We start from the raw sequence: 27866 nt of genomic DNA, 5'->3' as shown, positions 1-27866 counted from the left end.
CCCCCGCCCTCCTGCCGCAGCAGAGGCACCCCGGAGCCCCGGCCATGGCTGAGGAGTGCCGAGACGAGCGGTTCCTCTACATGATCTCCTGCTTCAGGCCGCGGCTGAAGCAGGTCATCCGTGTGCAGCCGGTGCTGGACCTGCTCCCCTCGCTGAGCGCGGAGGAGAGGGAGAAGGTGCGGGCGGCCGCCGAGCGGCGCGGTGAGGTGGAGGGGGCGGAGGAGCTGCTGCGGGCCGTGGAGCGGGGTCCCCGCGGCTGCGGATGGTTCCACGAGTTCCTGCAGGCGCTGGAGAACGGCGGCTGCAGCCTGGCAGCCTGCTACCTCAACCCCAGCCTCAGCCTCCTGCCCTCGCCCGCCGAGGAGGCCGACCACGACCTCTGCGTGCACTTAGTGCAGCTGCTCCACGGCACACTGGTGGATAAAATGCTGCCCAGGCCGGTGGCTGAGAAGTGCCTAGAGATGGGCATTTTCCAGGAGGACGACCTGGATCGGGTAAGTGGCCCACCTCTCACCACAGACACTGGCCACCGTACCAGGAGCTTTGGGGTATATAGGAAGCCACAACTAGAAATGGCTTTTAAGTGCAAAAATGAAAGGGGAGTACCCAGACTTGGGGGGTAAGAGAAGTGGTGCTCCAATAAGCCAGTGAAGGCTGATGGCAATGTGCCAGCATAGAATCATAGAATGGTTTGGGTTGGAAGGGACCTCAAAGATCATCTAGTTCCAACCCCCCTGCCCTGGGCAGGGACACCTCCACTAGAGCAGGTTGCTCAAAGCCCCATCCAGCCTGGCCTTGAACACCTCCAGGGATGGGGCATCCACAGCTTCCCTGGGCAACCTGTTCCAGTGTCTCACCACCCTCATAGTAAAAAATTTCTTTCTGATATCTAATCTGAATCTTTTTTCTTCCAATTTAAAACCGTTTCCCCTTGTCCTATCATTACCCTTCCTGGCAAAGAGTCCCTCCCCAGCTCTTCCATAGGCTCCCTTCAGATATTGAAAGGCTGCTATAAGATCTCCCCGGAGCCTTCTCTTCTCCAGGCTGAACAATCCCAACTCCTTCAGCCTGTCCTCATAGGAGAGGTGCTCTATCCCTCTGATCATCTTCGTGGCCCTCCGCTGCACCTGTTCCAGCTGGTCCATGTCCTTTCTGTGTTGAGGACATGTGGGATGCCAGCTAAGAACTAGGGAAAGAAAAACACTGTGACCAGAGAGTTAGATTAAGCCAGTGTCAAAGTGGAAGAAGTATGCCAGCTTTACTGTTACTTATCATTTTGCCACAGACCTTAGACTCGGAAGATCATTAAGTGTCTTCTGCTCCTTGAACCATACCAGGAAGTAGTGGTGACCTGTAAAAAGTCCTGGAGAGTACCTGAGTTAAAATAAAGCAAGACATTTCCTCCCTTTTTTTGCCATAGTTTCACTAAGGAGTATCACACGAGACAGGAAGCTGAGCAGAAATACCAGTTTGATAGAAAAGAGCAAGTGTTAACCTTTGCCAGTGTTTACTCCATTTGGCTAAGAATGACTTGCTGGGACTAGTGTGAAACTTACTTGGAACCCAAACAAATGGATACCCTGAAACAGTGTCAGAAGAAGAAATTAAAATAATACTTGCCATAGCAATAAGGAGAAAACGGTCAAACTAAGGGTGGAGCTACATCATATTTGCACTCTGAGCTTTAGCATCTACTTTTTAGGTAGTTTAATACTTCATCTGAGTTAAATGACAGTCATAGACATAATTTTGTCTTGTGAGTGTCAGGTAGCAGTACCCTTGTACCCTAGGGGATGGGGAGCCTAATACGGTAACACAGCAGGCAGAGGCAGGGGCTGTTTAGGAGGCTACTGGCCCCATTCCCTGGTAACGGGTCCACATGTTCCCCCCTACGTCATCTTTTGCTCCTGGTATTTCCATTAAGCCCTTCATTACCCTTCACAGTCTGGCCAGTTTCAACTCCAACAGTGCCTAAGGCTTTCTTGATGCACTTCCTGTATTCTTGCTTGTTTACCTCTCTCTACTCCCACTTCCTATCTCTTCTGTTAGTGTTCAGTCTCAGTCGGGGATTCCCTCTGCTGTGCCTGCCCATTTTCTTGCATATCAGGCTGGGTGATTCTCAAGCCTCAAGAAAGTTGGCCTTGAGGACTAACCACCTGGTTTGGGCTGCTTTACTTTTGGGATGGTCATTTTGTTCCTCACGTAGTCATATGTCAAATCCTGCTCATGACAAGCTTGGGACACATTTCCATAGCTTCTTTGAAGGCAACAGCCACTTTTTAGAGGCTGAGCTATTGTATCCTGTAGTGGCAATTGAGATGATGAAGCTGGAGTTTATGAAGAGAAATGTTTCATTTTATGTATGAAGTAATGCTTCAGATTCAGTCTGAGCTCTGGTAAGGCGTATGACATCACTTCTCAAGAATCAAGGTTGACTATTCCCTAAACCAGTGTGAACACCAGTATTATTCCACAATAATTATTATAATATAATGATTATTATTACAACCACTATCCAGTACTACCAATCTCTCCAGTTAAGTAAGTTTTATATATCCTACCTGAAACCATATGTCCAACATGAGGTTGGACAAAACTTACTAATTTCCGAAGTCTGTTTCAAGATTGTTTGAGTTTTTGTATTTTCACCAGATTCATACTGTTACTGACAATCGTGGGAACAGAGATGGTGCAAGGGAACTGTTGAGCAGAATAGTGCAGAAGAAAGATTGGTTCTCTCCTTTTTTGGTTGCTTTGCGTGAAACCGAACATGGAAACCTTGCAGATGATTTAAATGGAATTACAGGAGGTAATCATCTTATTTCCTTAGTACTAATGTGTGGTGTTTTAATATCTCTTTTTTGTATTGCTAATTAGAAAACAATGCAGGGTTCTCACCATATTGATTTTGCTGTGACACTGAAACCAATGCTTTCACTTGTCCAGAGATTTAAAAATCAAGCTATTTTACAGGTTATTCAATAGATTCTTAAACACTAAAAATCCTTATTAAGCAATATCAGAAATACAATACTATGTATGTAGTTATAATTAAACCGAATCCTTACCCTTTATAACCCATTAGTTTTCAATGTTTTTCTAATCATTCATAAAAAATATTCTGAAGATTAATTTGAACAAACAAGGCAAACCTTTTCTGGATTTCTCCTTCAACACAAGGATTAGTGTTACCTCAGCAGCTACTGTGGTCCTAATTTTCATTTTGTGTTGCAGCTTTCTCAGACTTAAATTCTTGTCTTTGTTGCTTTGCTATCAGTAATGTAAACAAAGTAATAAATACTTGGGAAATATGCAAATTATTAGAATTCTTTACATACTTTTATTTTCAATTCTTTTCACACTTTGCATTTCTGAATTTTTTTGTATAGTGCAGAACTTAAAGGGTAAAACTTAATTCAGTTGTTTGATGCATGAATGAATGCATTTATTACACAGTTTCTCAGTAAACTTGGGCAATGCAGGCCCCCAAAACCCCAGATAAATATGTAAAGCATAAATTGTGTTGCTCTTATGACAGGATAAGAAATTTTCCATGTACAAAGTCACGTACACGTGTAGACATGTAAAGTGTTTGATTGCTGGAGCTGCTATTGATAAAAGGCCATAGGCAGGAAACATGAAGAACAGGCTCATTGGGTACCTTGGAAGGAGAAGAGTGGTGCTACACTTTATCACTCCAGGTTGATCCCTAGTGATTTGATACAGTAAAATACATTGTTATTAGCAGACACCTGCACACAGAAATTGAGAACTTTATAAAAAATAAATCTTGAAATAAATCTACTAAGTGCAGAGTAATTGAGTACCAAATCTGAAAAACCCTGGAATGCAGTCACAGAGTCATGGAATCAAAGAATGGTAGGGATTGGAAGGGACCTTTGGAGATCATCTTATCCAAACCACCTGCCAAAGCAGGTTCACCTAGAGCAGGCCGGACAGGAACACATCCAGGCGGGTTTTGAGTATCTCCAGAGAAGGAGACTCCACGATCTCTTTGGGCAGCCTGTTCCAGGGCTCTGCTACCCTCAAAGAAGTTTTTCTGCATATTCAGATGGAATTTCCTGTGTTCCAGTTTGTGTTTGTTGTTCCTTGTCCTGTTGCTGGGTACCACTGAGAAGAGCCTGACCCCATCTTCTTACACCCACCCTTTAGATATTTATAAACATTATAAATTTATAAGCATTCCCTCTCAGTTTTCTCTTCTCCAGGCTAAACAGAACCCAGGTCTCTCAGCCTTTGCTCCTAAGAGAAGTGCTCCATGCCCTTGATCATCTTTGTAGTCCTCTGCTGGCCTCTTTCCAGTAGTTCCCTGTCCTTCCTGAACTGGAGTGCCCAGAACTGGACACAGTACTCCAGATGTGGCCTCATCAGAGCACAGTAGAGGGGAAGGATAACCTCCCTCCACCTGCTGGCCACATTCTTTTTAATGCATTCCAGGAGACCATTGGCCACCTTGGCCACAAGGGCACATTGGCTCATGACCAACTGTTGTCCATCCAGACTCCCAGGTCCCTCTCTGCAGAGCTGCAGCCTGTCCATGTATTGAACAGCATTTTTTTTTGCCTTTTGAGCATGCCTAGTTCTACATGAGTCTAATAAAAATTAAAGAACAAAGAAGCCAGAGAGAAATTATTTCTGTATTTGAAATAAGACAAAGTAGTGGAAGGAGGGAAAACATTTTGTGAAAGATCTCTCGGGCTTTCTGTTTTGTGAGCAAATTTTGAAGTCCTGCTGGAAGGTACATCCATTTATAAGCATGCAGGCCCAATGGCATTGACGAGGTAGGAAACATGGTCTAGTCCACAAGTTCAGTTTTCAGATCTTTGAGATTTATGATTGACAACTTTCTTAATAAGTACTTATAAAAGCATTAAAATGCCAAACTACAAAGCAAGACGAAGACTTTATGTTACGCTGTTATGTGCATGATGTATACAGGTTAGTTTTATGTTTTCTATGCTCCACGCTGAAAGAAGTTAAATGTTTTATAGTGCTGTGGAATTTCTATTTATTTTCTAGGAACAGAGAATAGACAAAATGGGATGAACAATACAAATGAAGAAACAGAAGTTACAAGCCAACCAGGACATGCCGCAGTGGAGGATTTGAAACAGCAAGAAAATGTGAATGATGGTTTCAGCAGTGAGAACACTGCATTGGAAACATCTATTGGAAACAATTCTGTAGTTCCAGGTAGCCACTAACTGATATTTTGTGCTGGTACCAGTTAGACTTTAGTAACTGTAAGTAACTGAGAGAACATAGTGGTGCATTAGCTCCCACCTTGCACAAAAATTCGGGAACGTATGGGACTGTCAAGATGAAGGGAATGAATGGAAGAAGTAAATCTTGATTTTTTTGGAAGCAGTGAATTCCATTTCTTGCTGTGAATTAACTGCAGTAGCAATTTGAAGGGTCAGATCTACAAATTTGTGAAGTTCAAATTGTTGCTCTAGGATAAGAACATGTTGTCATACTCAAACTAATTAATCTGTAGGGTAAGAGCTGGTTCAGAAACCAATTTGCTAGTACAGTGCAGAATGGCTTAGGAGGACATGGCCAAAAAATCTGTAGCACACTATTTGCAGCCTTTGTGTAGACTTTTTTTGCATCCTGGTTGTAGTGATGATGTTTTTATCTTCTATGGCCTGCTTTATTTTCTTATAAGTAAGCAACATTAATGACCTTCCTTTCCTCTTATATAGCACTTTTAACAAATTCATATTATTATATTTTAATTTACAGGGCAAAGAAATAAGTAAATTTCAAACATATTTAATGTTTTAATTAAAAATATTAATATTATTAAATGAATACTTTATTTCAGACCTATTCGTAGTAGGTTTATATTATCCAATGAAAACATTAGGTTTCCATTGACAACTCCTTCTAGTGCTGACAATTTAAATCAAGAGGAATGTTTCTGTACCACTATAATTGCAGATGTATTAAGTACTTCTTTCTAGAAGGCTAGTAATTCTATATTGGAAAACATTTCTGTTTTTAAGTCCTTTAGAGCTGTCCAACAAGTAATTTTTCTGTTTGTTCCGAAGATTCATATTTACAGAGCATCAAACAACCTTTGTCACTTACATCACATGCTCAGAAGTACTTTTTTAGTACAAATTTTTAGAAATTGTGGCCTGTTGTTCATATGGATCTACTTTTAAAAACATGCCTTGGGAGTTGATCATGAGCAACAGCAATTACCAGCAACAATTTGCAGACATAGCTGAGAACCAATGATTCAAACATATGCTGTATGGTTAAGGAACTATTCATATGTGTTACAAGTTCAGATGGAGCTCAAACAATAGTTACAACTGAGATAAATCCTTACTTAGCCAAAGGAGTAAGACAGCTAAGGCTGCTCTTTTTTTTTTTTTTTTTTTTTTTTTTTATCAAACATGAATAAGAAAAAAGAAAAAATTGGCTCTGAAAACTGCAGCCTTTCAGTGTGCAACAGTAGTAGCCTATTTCTCATTTAGCATGATATTAACAGCTTATCACAATGTTTTGTAGCAAGTAATGAATTATTAACTACAGCAAAAATATCAATTCGGTTTTCCTGGATTAGAACCTAATTTGGCAGTATATAGAAGAGGTGCCAGATATTTAACGATGATTCAGAATGGATCATACTGAGTTATCCCTACTCTTAGGATCCTTTCAGGGCAAGGCTAAGGCTCTTAATTGTAGCCTCACCAAGGGTGAGTTTTCATTGCTGTTAGCGTGACCTTTTACCTGATTCTTATCAGGTTTAGGGTAACAGATAAGTAGATCTATTAGCTATTAACTAGTCTGCCACAATCTAATTATAGCCTGAAAACTATTATTTCCTCAGCACTGAACTGTACTGAAATTAATAGACAGTGGTCATTAGCGGTTTGTGCAGCTGAGCGGATCTGCTCAGTGGAATGGTGCCAAGGGTGTACGTTCTATACAAATTTTGGCAGTTTGGTTCAGATTGACTTCAGTCTGGTGTGGACCGTATGCCTGAAGGTGGCTGGAACACATCTCATTAGGTTTTAGTGGACAGGAGTTCATTTCTTGTGATCCAAACCAGCTCTATGATACAAACCAAAGTAGTGTAAGTGAGGACAATTGACAGATTCACTGTAAACGTGTGCTTCTGAGTTGAACTAAACCAGCAGTGCCAGGAGACAGTGCTGCATTAAGCTGGCTGTAGAGGAACTGGCTCACCTTTAGCCATTTTGAAGTGCAGTAAGCTTTGATCACTGTGCACTCGTACACACAGACTTAACCGCACTCAAGCCTTTTTCCATTTCCATCCTTTCTCATGACCTCATAAGACTGTATTTTTAGACCAGGAAGCTGAAAATACAACTGGAGCCTGGATTCTACTTCCAAGTAGGCTGGGAACCCACCTAATTTGCAATTTGATGCTGTCAAGTGTTGTCACTTTTGCAGTACACGCCCACCATTCCTTCATGTATTGACAAGGACACATTTCAAGGAGAAAGAAAGAAGCTTTTTCAAGTCACTTGAAGTTACTGCAATTTGCATTGCATCTAAACTGTCTTCTGAGTAGCTGAGTATTTATTGGAGTAGCTGAGACAGAGTGAGAAGTTAGGAAGGCAGTAGGGTCATAAAGACGAAGTAGAAATAGGTAATTTAGCCAGAGAGAAAACTAGAGAGAAATTGTGCATGCAAAAACACAGATTAGAAACTGTACACACAAAAGCAGTTAAGTTTGCAAGGTCAGAAGTGAAACACTTGGATTAAGGCTACAGTTATGTGTATAATCAACACTTTAAATAAATAGCAGCTCTGTTTTTGAAGGCCATTTTCATAAAAAAAAAAAAAAGTTGATTGGAACAAATAATTACACTGTAATTAACTGGAGATTTCAATAATGTCTTACAAAATGTCCCTTAATGCTTCAGATTAGAAAAACTGCCTATTCATTTGAAAGTAGGACAAATTTTAACAGCCTGTTTAAATTTTGGTCTTTCACTTCTATTTTCTGATGTTTGAAACTTGTTCTATGAAATAATATAGCACGGGACAGGAAAGAAATACTTATTTAAATCCATTTTTTTCATTGCATTTGATTGTCTTTATGGTTACTAGTCAGTACAAAGTGACTGAAAATCATTCTGTGGAATATGCTTCGTTACAATGCACGGGCAAATGGCTGTAAGGGAAGACTAGTGAAAGTGGTGAAAACAAGCTGTTAGAATATCAGGTTCATTGTTTTGGAAAGGCTTACTGGTTATTTTCTTTATTATTTTAAAATAACTCAAGGAAGTGCCCACAGTTGAAAAAGGAAAACATTATTCTATTGACCTTTCATTTGGAAAGATGATTATGCATTTCAGTTCACCACTGACGTTTCCTGTTGAGAGATTATTTTGCAGTGCATGCTGCACTTTGTCATTCAGATAATTCTGTACAAAACACTTTGTGACTGCATATTTTCTGCTGCGTATACATCTTTCAGTAGGTCATTTTAGATTTTTTCCTCTCTTTCCAATCCCATGGATTCCTAGAAAGTGAAAACGAGAAATCACAGTGTCATCTTCATAGCTGGAATTCCCACTAATGCTGTGTAATAGCTTGTTGCAGGTCTTTGAACATGGATTACAACTGGTGAGGTTTTCTTCTTTTTTCAGGACGATGCTGTCCTTTAATGTGATACTAAATGAATGCATTACATAATAATAGGGAAATTTTATATCAATCAGGCTTCCGCTGTGGATATATGTTTTTAAGTGCCTTTCTGTTGATTGCATTGATTTCTAGGAGACTAGGCTTTTAATTTAGGGGCTTAAAGTCTTTAATGCAAGCCCATCATAACACTTCCTACAGATGGTGGTGATTCATAGTTGGATCAGATTCTGAGGTCTGTATGGAATGAATGATGAAAGCTGCAGGACAGCAAGACAGATGTTTGCATCACTTTTCATGATTATGTTGCAAAAAAACTAAAAGACTTGGACAAATACCTGAATCCTATTGGTAGCTAAGGTGGCTTTGTTTCCTTTGTCTGTATTATACTTGACCTGTGAAACAGCAGTTTTGTTTGTGTTATTCACCTTTCAAGGAGACCAAAACTTGCATAAAGGAAAGTCAAAGCTTCATATTTTTACTGAATGCAGACTAGGTTTAATTTCCATCTCACTTACCAAGATTTTATGGTGTATATTTCAGGAATACCATTCTAAGACACTAGAACTTCCATTTAGTTCTAAATTCTCATTCACAGCATCTGTTTTGCTTTATGAATTATTTATTGGGTACAATAAGGATATGTACTATAATGGGATATTCACTGGGAAGAACTATGAAAACCTCGATAGGACACAAGTTCACAAGATAATTAAGCAAAACTTGGTAAGACACACATTCACTAGCTAATTAAGTAAAAAGTAGGTCAATGCTATTATTCTGACGAATTTCTTTTGCACACTATGAGCAGCTGATGGCAGGATGAGGCTGTCTGCAGCAGATTTTTCCAGAGGAACTGTGTATCTCTTTAGATATTAAAAGGACTGAATTTTGGAACATTTAGCTATATAAATTACACCTGTGACTGAAACAAATGTCAGTGTAATATATAGAGTGCCCAGCAGAGGGAGAGCGTTACATTAGAATGCGTGCAGTAAACTTGCCAGATTTCTGTGGCCGTGTCCCAAGTCTTCTGTTTAGCACAGGAATTGTTGGCTTCTGCTTTTACTTGCAAAGAGTTTGGAAGATTTAATATTCCTCTCGCTTTTATTTAGTGGGAACTATGGTTTACTCTTTTCATGTTACATGGAGGAAACCTTTTTTTAAAAAAAAAAAAAAAAATCTTTTGCACACTATGAGCAGCTGATGGCAGGATGAGGCTGTCTGCAGCAGATTTTTCCAGAGGAACTGTGTATCTCTTTAGATATTAAAAGGACTGAATTTTGGAACATTTAGCTATATAAATTACACCTGTGACTGAAACAAATGTCAGTGTAATATATAGAGTGCCCAGCAGAGGGAGAGCGTTACATTAGAATGCGTGCAGTAAACTTGCCAGATTTCTGTGGCCGTGTCCCAAGTCTTCTGTTTAGCACAGGAATTGTTGGCTTCTGCTTTTACTTGCAAAGAGTTTGGAAGATTTAATATTCCTCTCGCTTTTATTTAGTGGGAACTATGGGTTACTCTTTTCATGTTACATGGAGGAAACCTTTTTTAAAAAAAAAAAAAAAAATCATATCTCTGGTTTTGATTTTATTCTATGACAGATATAACTGATATGGCTTATAAGGAGTAAAAGAGAATTTCTTCAGTTTGTCAGCAGCACTGTGTATCCAGTAGACCAACATGGGGTTTTTTTGGCTCTGCACCCACCTCAGAAAAGATATGGTAAAAGAGGACTAGAGGGGATCGTGCAGGTGGTCATACCTGGACCCTTGCTTCAAAGCAACCAGAACACAGGTGCCTGACAATGATAAATCATGACCCACACTGCCTAACCTCTGCTGTTTTGGATTTTCATCTTCCAATCCGTATTTTTTTTCTATACAAAAATGAACTATATTCTTTCATATTTCTTTATCTAAGAAAAAGTTTATTACAGGAAATTATACCTCAGCCACCCATGCCAGATATTTGTGTAGCCTATTTTAACAACTTAGGGAGAAGGCAAACAATATGCTTTTGCTATTTCTATTTGTATAGCAAATATACTATGCTACATTTGTTTGTTTTTCATTTAGAGTCAGATGTCTCCATAGGAGATGCAAGTGCCAGTAACTTGAATGAAAACCTGGGACAGAGCTGTACAACCAGTGATTCAGGTATGTTTCCCTTCTGCTATCTAGTAATTGCGAAATAAGCTCTGTGAATGGGCTAGAACAAAAATCAGTGGAAGGCTTTCACTGTGAACTCTACTTCATAACATTTAGATGACAGACTTCCTTTTATTTTGTTGGAAAACAGATGCCATTTTTATGGGTCTCAACTTAAGCCACTGCCCCAAAAGAGTTGATTGACTGAGATCGTCTGAATATGTCTCTGAACGTTGTCATCATACAATGGTCAGTGATGCAGAATGATAGAATCATATAGGCTGGAAAGGACTTCCAGTCGTCATCCAGTGCAGTTGCCTGTACAAATAGTTGTAATGCTGCCACATATATGTGCTTCTTTTGTTCTTACACAGGAGCTAGATTGTGCCTGGCCCCTGCAGAGGGTGAGTGAGAGGGACTAGGGCATGCTTTAGAGGCATCTAAGGGTGAGAAGAAGCCTTTCCAGGGTACTTACAGAACAGTAATGAAGGTCCACTTTGGACCGAAGTGATTTAGTAGCCTTGTCTGTAAAAGGAACCTAATCAATGGATGTTACTATCTGAAGACCGTTGCAAATCTCACATTTAAATATACGTGCAAGTTCTACATACAGTTTTCAGCTGAATATTGGACAGTGTTTACAGAATACTTTGCAGACGGATATGAACTTGCTATTTATACACTCTGAGCCCAATTAAACACTGCTGTTGTAAAAGACATCCCAATTTTAATTCTTTTTTTTTAATCTTAGACTTCAGGCAGAACAATGTTGCAGCTGTCCACCATGGTGAACAGCCTGTGTTTGCCTACCCAGAATTCAAGAAGATCCCGTTACCTTTTGGAATAAAGCCTTTACAAAGTTTGTGCTGGGACTGTGTCTTGTGCAAGGGCTAGAAACAATCTGGGTACCCTTTGGGCCAGCTCTGCCTAATAAAGCTAGTATTAGATCAGTAATGTAAATGTTATATATGGTATGCTTGCAAAGTGTTTACTAGAAATGCTTTTAAAACAGTTACAAGCTTTTTAAATACTAAAATCCATGTATTTTGTACATACACAGAAAATTCAGGATATCTCAGGTCTAAATGGCTACCACATAGCTAGGGTTTTAGTCTATGTATTGCTAAGTCTGAAGAATATCCTTTGCACTTCTGCATCAACTGAGCTGACTCATCAGTCACATTGTATTTTTTTCCTCACTGTGTCACATGAAATGTCTGGGCACGGAAACGTCTCTGTTCTGTGGACAGTCACGCTGCATCGGTTGGTCAGGGTGATACAGGCTACTGGTATGTAGCAGCATATAAATACGTATGGCCTGATCTGTTTACATTCCTGAAAAGTACATTGGGCATTGTTTATATCCAGTAGTCCAGCAGAAAACAATAAATCACTATAGTAATGTGAAGAATGCAGAATAATTTTTTTCCGATGGTTACTTGCTGTATGTTCTATTTATGTGTGGGCTTTAAAAACAACTAGTTAAAATGTTTTAAAAAACATTTGTGCTTTTTAATCATGCCTAGTAAACTCAGTGAGAGCAACTATGAGGAAAAAAAGTAAAGGATATACAGATGGACTTTGTGATATTTATGGATTTTATAATTTGAAAATTTGCAGTAAGGCTGTTACGTTAACAGAAATGTTTGGATAGTGTCTTAATGCACTGAGATGATTTGGATTTTAATGCAAAGAATGATGTAGATTGAGTCGCAGTTTTCTGTGCAAGGATCATTTAAGAAAAGTGGTGGAATTAGGACAATGGAACAATAATTATGTTCCTTTTAGCCCGGAGCAGTAATTTATATGAGCCTTGTACAAAGGTAGAAAACTTCCCTAAAGTTATACCGTGCACGATGAAAATTCTTTAATGAAATCATATCCTGTGAAAAGATTCCTGTATTAGCCTTTGTCTAAACAGGGGCTGAGGAAGCTAGGAGAGAGCAAGTTAAATATTTTTTAGGCCTGGACAGTTAACTGAGGATGTTAAGAAACTGAAATTAAACCAAACAGATGGGTGATAAAGTGCTAGTTTCAATACGATTGAACTATTGAGTTTACCCAACCAGAAAGCAAACAACGCTCTTCCTCAAAAAAGAGTAGTAGAAGTCAGATAAGTAACAGCAAGTACTCTCTGGTGTGAATTTCCCTGTGTTCCAGGTAGTACTGCACTCACACTAAAAGGCAAAACAAGCAAAAAACACTTAAGAATGGCATTCGGATGTTTCCATCAGCAGTATTTTATCAAGCTTCATTACTTTTTGTTAGTTTAATTTTATTTAATGGAATCAAGGATAGTAGAAAAATACATTTATTTTATGTGTAATGTATCAGTGATAATAAAATCCTCATGATTCTTCATTTAATGATATCATCAGGAAATAAAACTATAGGGGGTTTTTTCCCTCATTTTTAGCCTAGTAGAATGAATTTGTGCCTTTTCTTCACAAAGGACAGTTAATGCTTGGAGGATGATTTAAACAGATCTGTAGAGGGGAAAAAAAGCCCAAAGCTTCATTGAAATAAATCCTTCTGATATAAATACATATAATTTCTGACATCCTAAATATATGTAAACTTGGGAGACTTGATATGCTTTTCTTAATGCCTGAAATAATTTAACAGCATTTTTCCACTTCTAACTTTTGGACATTGTTTGTTTCACCTGTGGGCTGTAGATCTGAAATCTCTGCCATTGCATTTTATATGATAGATGGAATGCTTTGGCCTTCAGAGAGCAAATGTATATGGCTTTTTAGTGAATACCTCGATTGCATTATGTCTGAGTCAGTCTGGAAGCAGCGCAATCTACCATGAATAGGTGTGATATATTCTGCAGTTAGCTGTATCTTGTATGGGCAATTGAATTTTCTTATCTATTTGAGCTTTATACTTTATAACTCCCTTCATTATTTTTTAAGTGGTCCCTATCTTTTTTTCTTTCTATGGCTCCATCCTTTTTTTCATCCTCTGGGAAGTATTTAAAAAGGTAGCTCACTTGCAACCAAGTAAATTTCAGTACTGATGAAAGAGAACACCACATAAGATTGGCTAGATTATAAATACTGCAGCTCTGTACACAGCCTTTGTTGGTCCCAGTGCTACTGAACTGTATCATTTGAATTCATACATAATAACAGTCATGTCAGCATAGATGGGTGAAGACACACTGTGGCTTATTCCACCTGCCCTGGCTGGTGACTGGATGTAAGCAGTTCTCATCCAGAGTTGCACAGGTCCACAGAGCAACATTGCCTATCCTAATATGCCCTGTTTCTGCTTATTCAGAAGACACTTCTGATTAGGAAATTAGTTCAATTTGTACAACGTTCTTATAAGTGTTCTGTGCCTCCTGTTTAATATTTATATTTCTTTGTACCCTTAGATGAAGATGAAGCGGAGAGCAGAGTTTCACCTGAGCCAGAACTGACCCTGAGAGATTACCAGATGGAAGTTGCAAAGCCAGCCCTGAATGGGGAGAATATCATAATATGTCTGCCTACAGGCAGTGGTAAAACCAGAGTGGCTGTTTACATTACCAAAGATCACTTGGATAAGAAGAGAAGAGCATCAGAGCCTGGAAAAGTTATAGTACTTGTTAATAAGGTATGTGGGACTATTTTTAAAGAAATAGTATTTTTCAAACGTCATACACTGTTAATATAGAAGTTGTAAAATGAATATAAACATATTTCTCAGCTTCCTCAGATGTAGTTATTTTTAAATGCATAGAGCTCTGGACTGCCATCTCCCTTGTACCATCATCATGGTGCAAGTGTGAATAATTTTAGTTTACCCTAGTGCGAATGCAAATTTAAATGTGCCTCTTATAACCACATTATTGGAAAAAGTATAATTTCATGTTAGGATGAATACAATTAAATAATATTTTTTAAAAATATGTTTTTCACATTCTGCATTTGGATTTGGTAAAGAAGGCCACCTGATGAGCCTCACAGTAGTTAGGGAATATTCTGTCATATTTTCTGATAATTACTGTAATTTTTACAGTTAAATTCAGCACACAATTGTCTATTGTAATACTAAAATATAGACATATATTTAAGAATTTTATTAAAAGAATAAAAGATATCCATCTCCTCCTATAAGAATAAAATTGATAGCATATTATAAGCTCATTTAAAGAGCCTGAGCATGCATGGTTTGTTTCTTCTTTCTAAGGCACAGTTAAGCCAAAGTTCTTGGGACAAAAAGATTTCGTAGGAGCAGTTGTTGAGGATTTTTATTGCTTGGTTTTGTTTTTTCTGTTTGTTGGGTTTTGGTGTTTTGTTTTTTTTTAATACTAACCTGCAGTGAATAAGGGGATGCTTGCTTTTTAAAAAAAAAAGTGTGTTTTGGACAAAGTGTATAGAATCATAGAATCATAGAATGTATGTTCACCTAACAACATTTCTGGCAAACAGGCATGTATTTTTAATCCTCTGTATGTTCTGGTTTAAATTCCTTGGAAACCTCTATTCAGGTACCGTTGGTAGAACAGCATTTACGAAAGGAGTTTAGTCCATTCCTGAAGCGTTGGTATCGGGTTATTGGTTTAAGTGGTGATTCTCAGCTGAAAATCTCATTTCCTGAAGTTGTCAGAAGAAATGATGTCATCATCAGTACAGCACAGATCCTTGAGAATTCACTGTTAAATTCAGGCGAAGATGATGAAGAAGGTGTCCACTTATCAGGCAAGTTTTTAATTCTGAAATTTTTACAGCAGTGCTAAAAGTATGTCTCTATTCTGCAAAATTGCAGAGTAAAAATGTGCCACATTCAGTAGCTAATGTTTTTTCAGTTGACTGGTTTTATTAATGTAAGCTGTACTCAGAGTCAAAACCAGATCTTAGTTAATGAGCATGCAGTTTTTTCAAGCTGAATTAGACTCTTACAATTCATTTGTACTAAATATTTGTTATGCTTCCTATTTTATCTAACTCAAGCACAACTTTGTGCAAATGCAGCTGTTGGTAGAACACGCTTGGTAGAACATTGAGTTATATCAGATAGATACAACGTAAACAGGATGAGAAAAAAAATACAAAACTTCAAATGTAGTCAGTTTGAGAAATACAATGGAACAGAAAAATAAATGCCAATCTGTCATCAATGTAATACTCTTTACACTCTTACGTTTTTCTAATGTACAGGGATAGGATTACTTATCACTGCATCTCTCTGAGGTTGGCAGATACAATGTTCTCCTAAAACAGTAGAAGAAAGTTGAAGAAAACAAAAGATACAGGATGAGATGAAATAAAATTGTTTGCCCAGAATCCTAAAGTGGCAGATATCTGTGGGAGATCAGAAAGGAAATGGTATTATCTGCCAGTGACATACAAATAATGGAGCAACTCATGACTTCAGCTCCATGATTTGGGCTACAGTGACCCTCCTCTGTGAGATGTCAACTTCCCCCTCCATCTGCAGTCAATTATTTCAGTTGGGGCGAGATGAGCATCTGAGCTATGATATTCAAAATAATGGATCTAAGATTAAAAAGTTCTGTCTAGGTGTTACAGAGACAGCAGAGAAACCTGAGGGGTCGGTCTGTGTTTATAAGTGCCCAGTGCTGACTGAAGTACTGCTCAATTCAAACTAACTACTGCAGCGCTACTTGGCTACTTCAGAACTTCCTCCCCTCCTTCAGAATGCCTTTTTATTAACCTAGGCAGAGTACCAGAGATTTTCTTGAATTTATTTCCTTGCCACCGCACCTAAGTTAATAAAACTTCCCAAATCTGAACCATTTGGGAATGCCATACAGAGGCACCTGAACACTTCTACAGAAACTGCTGATGCGATCAGAATTGAGCCGAGTCCCGACCAGCCGGTGTAATGAAGTCATTTTTTGAATGGATTTCACACCTTGCAAAGCTTCCTTTATAAGGACTTACATTTTTTCCAAAAATGAGGTGCTCACACAAATCCTGCATTTGAAAGAAAATTAATCATTTTGGGGTTCATTTTCTTTTCAGATTTTTCACTCATCATTATTGATGAGTGTCATCACACGCAAAAGGAAGCTGTCTACAACAATATAATGCGACATTACTTGAAAGAAAAGAGGAAGAACAGGAAACTGGCAAAAGAAAACAAACCACTGATCCCACAGCCTCAGATCCTGGGACTTACAGCCTCACCTGGTGTAGGAGGTGCAAAATCTAACACAAAAGCTGAAGAACATATTCTGAAAGTAAATAGCCCTCACATTTGCAAACTACTAAAAGAATATTGTCTTTTACAAGTGAAGCTTTTAAAGTCAGTGTTTGGCTCCAGATATATAATCGGAATTATTTTTTTTCCTGTGTACATGGAGTTCAGCTCACAGCTATTCAGCAAATTGACCCACTACAAGTTAATGGAAACCCATGTACAAATAAAGGTTACTTTACAGGGAAGTAAGGCAACTAACAAGGGAAGTAAAATGATTGCCTCACTTGAAAAAAATTATCAAGTTAAGATCAGAGGCAAGAAATTCACAAAATAGCGAGGTTTTTTAGTTAATAAAACTCTTACTTTTCCATTGCTGGATCAGAATTTACTGTGTATCCTCAAATCACAGGACTTCACAGTATTTTATATCTGTATTTTTGGAGTGACTAAGCTGGGATTTTGTGTGGATCCAGGAAAATGAAAAACAAAGTTGAATACTTGAACAAGCAGAAACCATTTTTAAGATTCAGGTAGCAAAGAATGATTTTTCTTTACAGCAGTTAGAGTTACTCATTGAGAGGGCAGTATTGTGTAGTTGTATAAATACCTGACTCGAGGTAACTGGTTAGAATGTATACTTACACAGCTGTGCCCCTAAGGAAACTCTGTTGTGCTTGAAATTCAGTGGATTTACATTAGTAATCCAAGAGCAGAATTTAGCCCAGTACTCCAGTGAAAACTCCTGACTAGAAAATTGCACGAGAAGAGAATGAGCTATTGAATAGGTGAGGCTTGCAAGCAGCTTTTATGCTGTATTGAAGCAGATGGAATAGTGAGGTATTTTGAGACAAAAACTTTCTGGCAGTGGAAAAAGCAGAGAACTCCTTTCATCAGCTCTGAAATCTTAATGTTAGGATGCTGGGGTTTGTATCTGAAGAGATGTGATCCGAATATGCTAACTAAAATAGATAACTACTGCTAAAGACATTGAAAAGTTTTCCTGCCAGACTTCCTTTCCTATTTTCTTTGCTCATGAAAATTTTAAGGTTTCCCTTATTACTTTAGACTTAGTGACAAAAATATACATATTTTCTTCTTGGAAGAGATCAAAAGGAGAAAAGTCCTGTTCAGTCATGCAGTTAGCACAGAAATTTTCTCTCTTTCTGTTCCAAGAAACATAATTTCAAGTTATTTTCTACTCTCATGACCAGCTCTTACTTTTATAATTACTCCTTAACATTTATTTTCTTCTTTTTTATTTCACCATTATTTTTGTTAGTTTGTATTGTGCTCCAAGATCTTCTCTTCCAAAATACTGACAGTAGGTTTTCCTTTTCAAAATACCTCTTTTAAGCTGAGATGTGCAAGTTTTTTCCAGTGTGCAAGGATCACTTCTGCCCTGAAAAGTAACTTGTTCAACTTATCTCAAATGCTTTTCAAAGATTTGGCCTTTCTTGTGCTAATAGTGTCTGTATCCAATTTTTGTAGGAAGAAAATAAAATTATATAAAACCCAGCACCTGAAGAAGCAGCTCTGTTGCATTAATTCAAGTTTTCATATGGAATAATTCATTAAACATTAAAAGAAATAATGTTTTGTTTTCTCCCAGATCTGTGCCAATCTTGACGCGCATAGAATCATGACTGTTAAAGAACATGCTTCCCAGTTGAAGAATCAGGTGAAAGAACCATATAAGAAGACTGTGATTGCAGATGACAACAGAAGGGTAGGTTTTTTCAAACAAATCAGTGTTAAAGTTATATGGCCCATGCAAAGTGTGTTGTATGGTAATAAAAAGCTTCTGGCTAATGCTCTTTATCTATAGATTTATTGTGATCCATAGTGCTAATTTGAATATGCGTGTATTTATTTGCTGCTTCCCTCTGCATGCAAAAGTATCAGTAAAGTCAAATAGAACTAAATTTTTACATATTTGAGTTATATTTTTGAGGTATCTGGTCAAAAGACCTTCTAAACCATAGTTGACGTGTTTGTATTAGTGACATTATATTCACTAAAAATATGTTATTTCACTGCATAATTCTTGTAACTTTCTGACCTATTTATTTCCATATCTCTAAACACATTTAGCAGCCTTATTTGTTTTTCAATTTAAGGTTTAACATTTTTAAAAATTAATAAATGTGGTACTAGCTAGAAGAGTTCAGGCCAATGTTTTCGTTACCAGAAAATGCTTATTTAAGTTGTAATCAATTTATTTCTAGGATCCATTTAGAGAGAGAATTACTGAGATCATGAGAGAGATTCAGAACTATTGCCAGCTCCATCCAAAATCTGAGTTTGGAACTCAGCCATATGAACAGTGGGTGATTAGAGAAGAGAAAAAAGGTAACCACATAGCAAAAATGTCCTACCTTTGGACTAGTTGGAGTTATTCTATACACAGGGATGATTTTGTACTTTTTGTTCTGTTTTAGCTGCAAAAGAAGAAAAACGCAAGGAGCGTGTCTGTGCAGAACACTTGAAGAAATACAATGACGCTCTCCAGATAAATGACACCATCCGAATGGTGGATGCATACAATCACCTAAATAATTTTTATAAGGAGGAGAAAAGTAAGAAGACAGTAAGGAGTGATGATGATGATGATGATGAACCAGCAGTATCAAAACAGGATGAAACAGATGAATTTCTAATAGGTTTATTTCATGGTAAGTTTGAAATACATTTTGATATTTATTATTTTCAATCCATAGGGCGAACTAGTAAGCACTAACATGATTTGCACAGTCCCATTACTACATTTTAAAGATTTCTGTGTTCTTTATTATGACAGTGTCTGAATGTCCCAGTTCATACAGTATGGAGTACATTAAACAACAACTGAGTGCGATCACATCCCAGCATGTGGTAGAAGTTCTTCAGCTTTGGCCAAAGGCACTTTATTTTTGCTCATAGTAAAAACTTCTCTGCTTTTCTCCAATGAAGTGTCCCTGAGGACACTCTGACAGATAGACAGAATGCATATTCCAGTAGATGCTCTTGAGGGGCAAAAAGTTGAGCAAATGGAATACAAAAGTAATGAAATGACAGGTTTTGAACCAACCCTTTCTACCAAACTTTGTTTGTCTGTGTACAAAAAGATGGGAGTGATGACCCTGAGTAAGTTGCAGTTGAAGAGGCGGATAGTGAGAGAATTAAATGGAGGATTAAATTGCAAAGATCAAAGTTAGTTGCCTTTTCTTCAGATCATTTACTCTGGAACTAGGATTCATTCATGTGTGTCCTTTTTTCCTCACTACCTTTACAATGAGGAAAAGGTAGACAAGTTTGTTCCCATTGCCTATGGCTTCTGGGTGGTAGAAACAGATTGTACTGCAGCACCTATCCCAACTTCAAGTATCCTATGAATTACAAGAAATTCAGGAAATATTAAAAAAAAATTAAGAAAAATAGATTAGTCATCATGTTTTTAATGACTCTTCATGCCTCTTTATGACCCCTTATTTACAATTTCAGTATTGAGCTGGTGCTGAGAACAAAAAAGTTAAACTAATTAAAAAATGAAACTGAGTTGTCTAGATTGCTTTAATTTTCACAGGTAAATTAATTTCAAAGAACCTAATAGTGAAAAATAAATTATACTCCAATCTGTTTTAATGTTACCACTGAAGAGGCCAGGAGTAATATAGGAGGAGAACTACTGAATTTCTATTTATAATTTCTAAGACCAGAGTTCAGCTTTGGGTGATAAACTCACTGCAGCCTTTAGTGCAGGTTTAACTAAGGGGGAAAACTGTGGGTGTTTGTTGCATCTACCTACTGTTTGTATGTATTTTTATACATTTAATTTAACTCTAAAATATGAATAAGAGTGTAGTCAGAAAGCTACTACCTAAGTGGTGTAGTAGTTTATGATGCAGACTACCACTGCATTGGGCAAGGTGCAGTGTGATAACCTGTCCAGGGTGATGACAACAGTGTGACTGTAATGTCTTAACACACCATTAAAGTATTACTATTGTGTTTGCATGATCATCTGACAATGACATAAACTTTTCAATATTAGAAATTTAAAAAAAAAAATAAAACACATGAGGATTCCTCCCTGGTCATGGTCAATTGTGCCTGTCTAAGAAGCGTCATTCATTTAACATTTCACTGAGCATACTGAAATGTATACTGAAAAGCTGCAGCACCGATAACAATGTGCCCATCCTGGTGTCTGTTACATTGCATGTTTCTAGTGAGGATTCCTGCTCTAATCAATGTCCCAAGGACAATTTATGTGTAAAGTAATAAAAAGCATCTCAGCACTGAGGGCTGATTAATCTGTTTCTCCATGTAAGACTTTTTCAGTTATTTTAAAACTGTTTTCCATGTATTATAAAGTGTGATTTAGCTCTTTGATACTTAACTCTGTACCACTTCTGGTAGGTAGACTGAGTTTTTTCTTTTGCTTATTCTCACCAGGAAATACAGGCAAAGCGTATGTTAAAAAGTTAATGGTGATTTATTTTGATTGATTAGTGTGTTTTTAATTAACGTAAGCTCACTTGAAAAATAAATTGGTATACCACAGCTCTTCAAACTGGATGTGAATTAGCCATGCTGGGAAAATGATATAGAAAGCTGCTCTTTGCTTTGTTTTGTTTCTAGACCTGTAATTTTACATGGTTACTTTTTCTTAATTTATTTCTGCTATTTTTAAAGCAAAAAAGAAACAGCTGAAAGAGTTGGCTAAAAAGCCAGAATATGAAAACGAGAAGCTAATACAGTTGCGAAACACTTTAATGGAGGAGTTCACAAAGACGGAAGAACCAAGAGGAATTATCTTCACAAAGACTCGGCTAAGTGCCTTTGCTCTTTTCCAGTGGATTAAGGATAACCCAAAATTTGAAGAAGTGGGAATTAAGGCCCATTACCTTATTGGTGCTGGACATAACAGTGAAAGTAAACCCATGACTCAGGTACAGAACTACATACTTCAGCATTCAACTCTCATGCATGTTTTGAAAAAACAGCTTGGTTTAGTACTAGAACAACCGATTGAAGTTTGCAGCCCAGAGTTCTGGTTTCATACCCACCAGCAATTTACTATCATAAACTCTAGGACAGGTGAATAACAGTGTCAGAATAAGAAACAAGCTTTTTTGGTTTCGGATTCTATGGCAATTGGAGTTGCAGACAGCCATTTCCTAGAGGAGTATATAGTCAAAAGGGACACAAATTGTAGTGGAGCATAGGAAGAAGTGAAATAAATGGAAATAGCAAAAATGTCATAGTTAAATGAGTTTATATTTATCAGGACAACAGTAATTCAAATTATATTTTAGTTGCTGAATTGAAAAATAAAACTAATTGCAATGTTGATTATGCCTGTCTTTTTATGATATCATTGCTTAATCAACTTATGCCAATTTATGTGCATGCTTCATGCTGACGCATAATCATTGAAAGAGAATTTGCCAAAATTTGCAATGAAAGTTTCACAATTGATCACTCACCAGTCCATCTCATACTATTGCGTTGCCTTCATATACAACATCTCTGTGATGATTTCTACCAACATTTTCAAAACTAAGTACCTCAGTGTACTAAAGCCTTTCTTCTATTCTGCTTTTTACTCCCTGTAAAATTGTCACTTCAGCATTTCAGCAAAAATGGTGTGGTTTACTGCTGGGCAGAAACCATTTCCGTCAGCTGCTCTCAGTTTCAAAATAAAAAGTTAGGAATTACTCACTCAAAAAGTTGCTTGTTTGCTATGAAAATTTGGTATTTAATCTGTATGCCACATTGCACAAACAAAACAGCAGCCTCTATATTTTGAAGCTGAATATAGCAAATAAGGAGTTTCTGTCCCTCTGCTTAAGCTTGTCTGAAATACCCAGCTAATTCAGAAATCCATGTTCCAAATGCTTTAGTTTAAGTGTATCATTGATGAGCTTTTTGGTGCACCCCAGACCACCAAAATTATGGTCCCCATTTACTATGAAGAATTTTAAGTGCTTTGGAACTTGACTTGGAAGTACTGAAGTCTGTACTTAGAGCTGAAATTACTGAAGTGGTAGAAACTCAGACCCTTTGAATAACAACTTAAAAGAATTTGAAAAGATAGAACAAAACCCCCTGTATTATCACAACTGCTAACATCTATGACATGGGCTATAAAGTTTTGATAATATAGTTTTAAAAACCAAGATCAGTTACCTTAGAAGACTGGCTTTTGCTCCGTCCTCCCTCAAATCAAGGTGCTGAACACCTATTATATTCAATAGGAACCCCTTGTTTGTAATTTTAAAGATGCCTAAATGTAATTGTTGAAACCACTTATGTTTGGCACTCCACTGTGAAATGACTGGACTATAATTCCTTAAACCTCTTATTTAGAATAAACTGATGACAGAACCTAATACTGAAAGTTAATATACTGATTATTTTTTTTTAATTTACAGAATGAGCAGCGGGAAGTCATTGATAAGTTCCGAGGTGGAAGTGTAAATTTACTTATTGCTACTACTGTAGCCGAGGAAGGCCTAGACATCAAAGAGTGTAACATCGTTATTCGCTATGGCCTCGTCACCAATGAAATTGCTATGCTGCAGGTATGAGTTTACTGCGTACGTAATTTATTTTTTAAAGTGCTTTTCTGTCTGGAATATACAAATAGTGAATCAGGTACCTGGGCTTTGGAGATAATCTTGAAATATTTGAAAACTAAAAGAGAAAATGTTCTTCTAATGAGGTGCATTTCCAGTTGCCATCCTCATTTTGCATGCAATACAAAATTTGCCTCCATGTGTAATGGTGTAACATCGATTTAAAGCTCTACACAAACAGTAAACTCTCTTATCAAAAAGGTATAAGAATATGATCAGCAGACTGGTTTGTATAAAAGACATTTGTACTATCAACAGCTAAAGAGATAATTGCGTATCAGGATACTAGTTGGTCCATGTTCTCACTTAATTTGCGAACACAAATATTTATATGTTTAATATTTAAATGCATGCTTATTTTTGGTGACAAAATACAGTTTCTGCTTTGCAAAATGTTTGCTAATGACAAATCTCCTGAGTACTACTTCACATGTGTCTTTAGTGGTAATGCAGAAACAGTATGTGGTATTCACTGATTCTTCATCTGCCTGAGTTAAGTGGGAAAAAATGCTCTGTGGGGACACTGCGTGAAGAACAGTACATGTCTTCCATTGCAAAACCAGGAAGAAATGTTGTGCAGTGTTGTAGAGAACATTGTGGTGTTTACGTTGTACTCCTTGCAAATTGTAGGCTCGTGGTCGAGCTCGATCTGATGAGAGCACCTACGCGCTTGTGGCTTCAAGTGCCTCAGGAGCTGTTGAACGTGAAGATGTTAATATTTTCCGTGAGAAAATGATGTATAAGGCCATTCAGCGTGTCCAGGACATGCCGCAGAAAGACTATTTAAATAAGGTATTTACTGCCATTCTGCACTTTCCCTTTAAGGAAGACTGATTTATATTGTAAGAAACACTTTCTATTTGAAACCTGCTTAGCGAAGGAAAACTTAAAATAATACTAGCTACTACATATAGCCTTGAATTCATCTTCCAATATTTGTTTTATAATCTGTGTTTTCTGGGCTCTTAGAAATGTCTGCTTCCTTTTGGTAAGAGGGGAAACATACAATAAGGGAAAACTGGCTAGAAGTCATGCTGTCTGTGTGCTTCAGCAAAATAACTGAAAAAGAAAACTATTACTATTTTTCCACCAGAATGTTACTGTGCTCTTATTGATCTATTTCTAGATTGAGAATTTGCAGTTGCAAAGTATAGTGGAAAAACAAATGAAGGCAAAGAGAGATCAGCACAAGACATACAAGAAAAATCCTTCACTAGTAACATTCCTATGCAAAAATTGCCACAAGCTGGTATGTTCTGGAGAAGACATACAGGTTATTGAAAACATGCATCATGTCAGTGTGAAAAAAGACTTCCAGTAAGTGTTTATGAACAACTTTCTCTCTTTCAGGCAAAAACTGATTTTCTTTTCAGCAGGGCTGTACATGGCCTGTAACCCTCTAGGCCCTGTGAGGGGAAAAAAAAAAGATTATTCCAATATTGTCAAGTCCTAGGCTGTAGGGAGTTTGCAGTTAATGAGTCTGAAGGAAATGTTAGTTCTAATCCCTGATTTTGAGGTCACCAGAGTTTGACACTTTGGAAAAAGATAAAGGTCCTGTGATAATATTAACTAAGTCACTTATCATATAATATGGTATGTATTCCACAGTGTAACTGTATCCGAAGGTGAATACCAGTTACCCACATACTTGGACCAATAGCAGACCCAGGATAAGAGTTTGACTTAAACAACATATGGACCATGAGCTGTGCATTGACAATTTTATATTTAGAGGATGTTCATACTGGTGACACACCCCTTTTCATTCTCGCAGTGTTCTTGCTCCTTCTTATCTCCATTGCAAGAGAAGCCATCTAGTTTGGTGAACATTTACGTTAAACTGTGTTTTTCAGTGCCCCTCAGCACAGGCTAAAAGTAGCCTTCAAGATCAAGTGCTCCCTAAACTAAAGGATGTAAGAATGTGGACATACTCTGCAGCTCTGGGTGGTCGGAGCCAAATGATTCTGTTAAGGGGTGAGATTGGATACAAGGAATAAAAAGAAAACCTCTGACTTGGAGGTATCATTTCTTTGACAGCTCCATGGCACCTGAAAAAATCAAGTGAGGTCTATTCCCTAGTATAATGGAGAGCCTGCTGCTCCTACTTTAAGATGTGTGAGGGAGGATGCAGCCCCTGAAATGCTACGAAAGGAGGCATGGAGTACAGTTGTATTTCATCATTACGTAGGGGTCTGAAATATGACCTTGCATTTTCTCCCACTCCTGAATGTGTACAACAGTCAGACAGCTTACGACTTTTTAGGTTTCATATCTGACTTCAGCAATTGTAGTCATTGTGTGTGTAAGGCTATAGGTAGCACTGAATGATCAATGTATTCTGATGCGCGCTTTCTGACTGTTTTTCAGAAGTCTTTACCAAACAATAGAAAATAAGACACTGCAAGACAAGCATGCCGATTACCAGACAAATGGGGAAATTATATGTAAACAATGTGGACAAGTGAGGAACAACTTATTTTCATACTTTTATGTTCTTATCTGTATTTATTTCTGTTTAATGATCTTGTCTATTTTATCTGAAATGTAATTTCCTTATATTTGCAGGCTTGGGGAAATATGATGGTTCACCGAGGTCTTGACCTGCCTTGTCTAAAGATTAGAAATTTTGTGGTTGTGTTTGAAGACAAGAAAACAACAAAGCACATTTTTAAGAAATGGGGAGAACTGCCCATCAAGTTCCCTAGTCTTGATTATGCAGCTCATTGTCCTTCGAGCGATGAAGATTAAGGACTCAGAAAGAAAATCGAGGCACTTTCAACTTTTCTCTGACTTCTGGTTAGAAGCTCCTCTGTCCCACAGAGAGTGTTGCATCATAAAGACTGTGAAAGCTCTCAGGCATGAGAAAACTGTTTTGAAGAGGAAAAAATCCCAGGGAAGAAGGACAAAGTCCTTCTGCTGTTTGTCAGCTGCTTCCTTGGCAGCTGTCTGCACTCAGATTTGCAGTGGTACTCCGGGGCAAAGAAGACAACCAAATACATTGCAGTCATGTGTGTCCATGGAACAAAATCCTGTCTCTACTCACTACAGTCCATCATGGGCTGGCAACACTGTCAAAAGTGTGTTAGGTGACTTGTCGTCAAGCACAGGACATAGGATAGACATCTTAAGACTTGCCATGGTGTTTACTTTCTGCTTTTCTTTCTGCTACAACATGTTGAAGATAAAGCATCTCGAAAGAGGAGGCATATAAAGAGAACATATTTGCTGAGTGTTACATCTGAATCATCGTTGCTTCATCGGTGTTTTCATGACTGAGTTCTTCCCCTCTTATCTTCAGCTGTAGGCTCATACATTTTGACGGATTAAAATTAAGTTTCCATTAAAAGACATTGCAAAAAATCAAGCCCTTAAACTGACTTGAAATTGATTATTTTAATGTCCAAGAAGCACAATGCCAAATGTCTTTCTGTGTGTTAATTTCATAGGATTGTTAAACTGGCTATATAATGAGGTATGTATTTTTTCAATAAATTACTGTAATGATTAACCTTTACCAACTGTGATACTGTTTATTCATTTTCACTGTAAGTATTTTGACAATAATAGTACCACAGTTTCACCCTAGAAATTTAAAGGATAGTGGTATTCTGACTGTAAAAATAGCATAATGTGTCTCCATATTTATCTCATTCACAGATTTTTTTCCCTCCAATTTGCAAGTAAGATATTGGAGAGTGGAAAGAAGGTCTGTTTGTTGTTATAACAGTGAGCTTTGCAAATTCAGGATAAAGTGGTATGTTTACTGGCATGGACATGTAAACACTTCAGTAGCCCCAGGTAAAATTTCTAAGTTGCAACATAGCTGAAAAGTATATCTCAGCAAAAAAGAATCTTACTACGGCTAGATCTGTAATTGATCTACATTTTTAAAAGGAATATAAATACTTTGCACATTTTTTTAAATAAGATTTTATTTCAGGTTTGCATCAGGACCAGATTTAGGTGGGTTTTTTCATATTTCTGGCCTTGCTTCAGGGAGAGGGGAAAAAAATCTAATTTCTGACTGAGAAGAGCAGTACATTTCAGATATCACCAAACTGATATATGCCATTTTCGAATTAGCTACTTATTTATAAATTATAGCATTATGAAATAAATATGCATACTGATGAGTTTTCACAATAGCAGTTTTGTAGATTAGAACGTGCTTAAACTACAGAAATTGTGCCTTATTTATAGGTTGAAATTATTGCACAATAGTGATTCATACCAATAAACTACTACCTTAGGGCTGTGGAAAAAATTGGGCCTATTAAGAATT

General features: G+C 37.6%; 1 protein-coding gene across 1 annotated transcript; it reads left to right on the top strand.

Moving 5' to 3' along the window:
* On the top strand, positions 1-27098 carry IFIH1 (interferon induced, with helicase C domain 1). Its single transcript, XM_014954076.1, has 16 exons — positions 1-494; positions 2653-2809; positions 5041-5214; positions 10734-10814; positions 14191-14411; positions 15289-15499; positions 16787-17004; positions 18574-18690; positions 19190-19313; positions 19403-19636; positions 21639-21895; positions 23381-23530; positions 24215-24376; positions 24711-24901; positions 25952-26045; positions 26150-27098. The coding sequence occupies exons 1-16, from the start codon at positions 45-47 to the stop codon at positions 26330-26332; spliced, it is 3024 nt and encodes a 1007-aa protein (XP_014809562.1). The 5' UTR covers positions 1-44; the 3' UTR covers positions 26333-27098.
* Positions 27099-27866: the final 768 nt, after the last annotated feature.

The sequence above is a fragment of the Calidris pugnax genome, unplaced genomic scaffold (assembly GCF_001431845.1).
Source record: "Calidris pugnax isolate Ruff unplaced genomic scaffold, ASM143184v1 scaffold103, whole genome shotgun sequence".
Lineage (NCBI taxonomy): Eukaryota > Metazoa > Chordata > Aves > Charadriiformes > Scolopacidae > Calidris > Calidris pugnax.
Note: the sequence above shows the minus strand (reverse complement) of the source record. Positions and strands in the feature narration are given on the sequence as shown.

What these genes read in the sequence shown, in the direction of transcription:
- IFIH1 (XM_014954076.1), top strand. Translation starts at nt 45, where the DNA reads ATGGCTGAGGAGTGCCGAGACGAGCGGTTCCTCTACATGATCTCCTGC. An exon ending in AAACAATTCTGTAGTTCCAG is followed by an intron (nt 5,215 to 10,733) that starts GTAGCCACTAAC and finishes TTTTTCATTTAG; the next exon opens with AGTCAGATGTCTCCATAGGA. An exon ending in TATGTAAACAATGTGGACAA is followed by an intron (nt 26,046 to 26,149) that starts GTGAGGAACAAC and finishes TTATATTTGCAG; the next exon opens with GCTTGGGGAAATATGATGGT.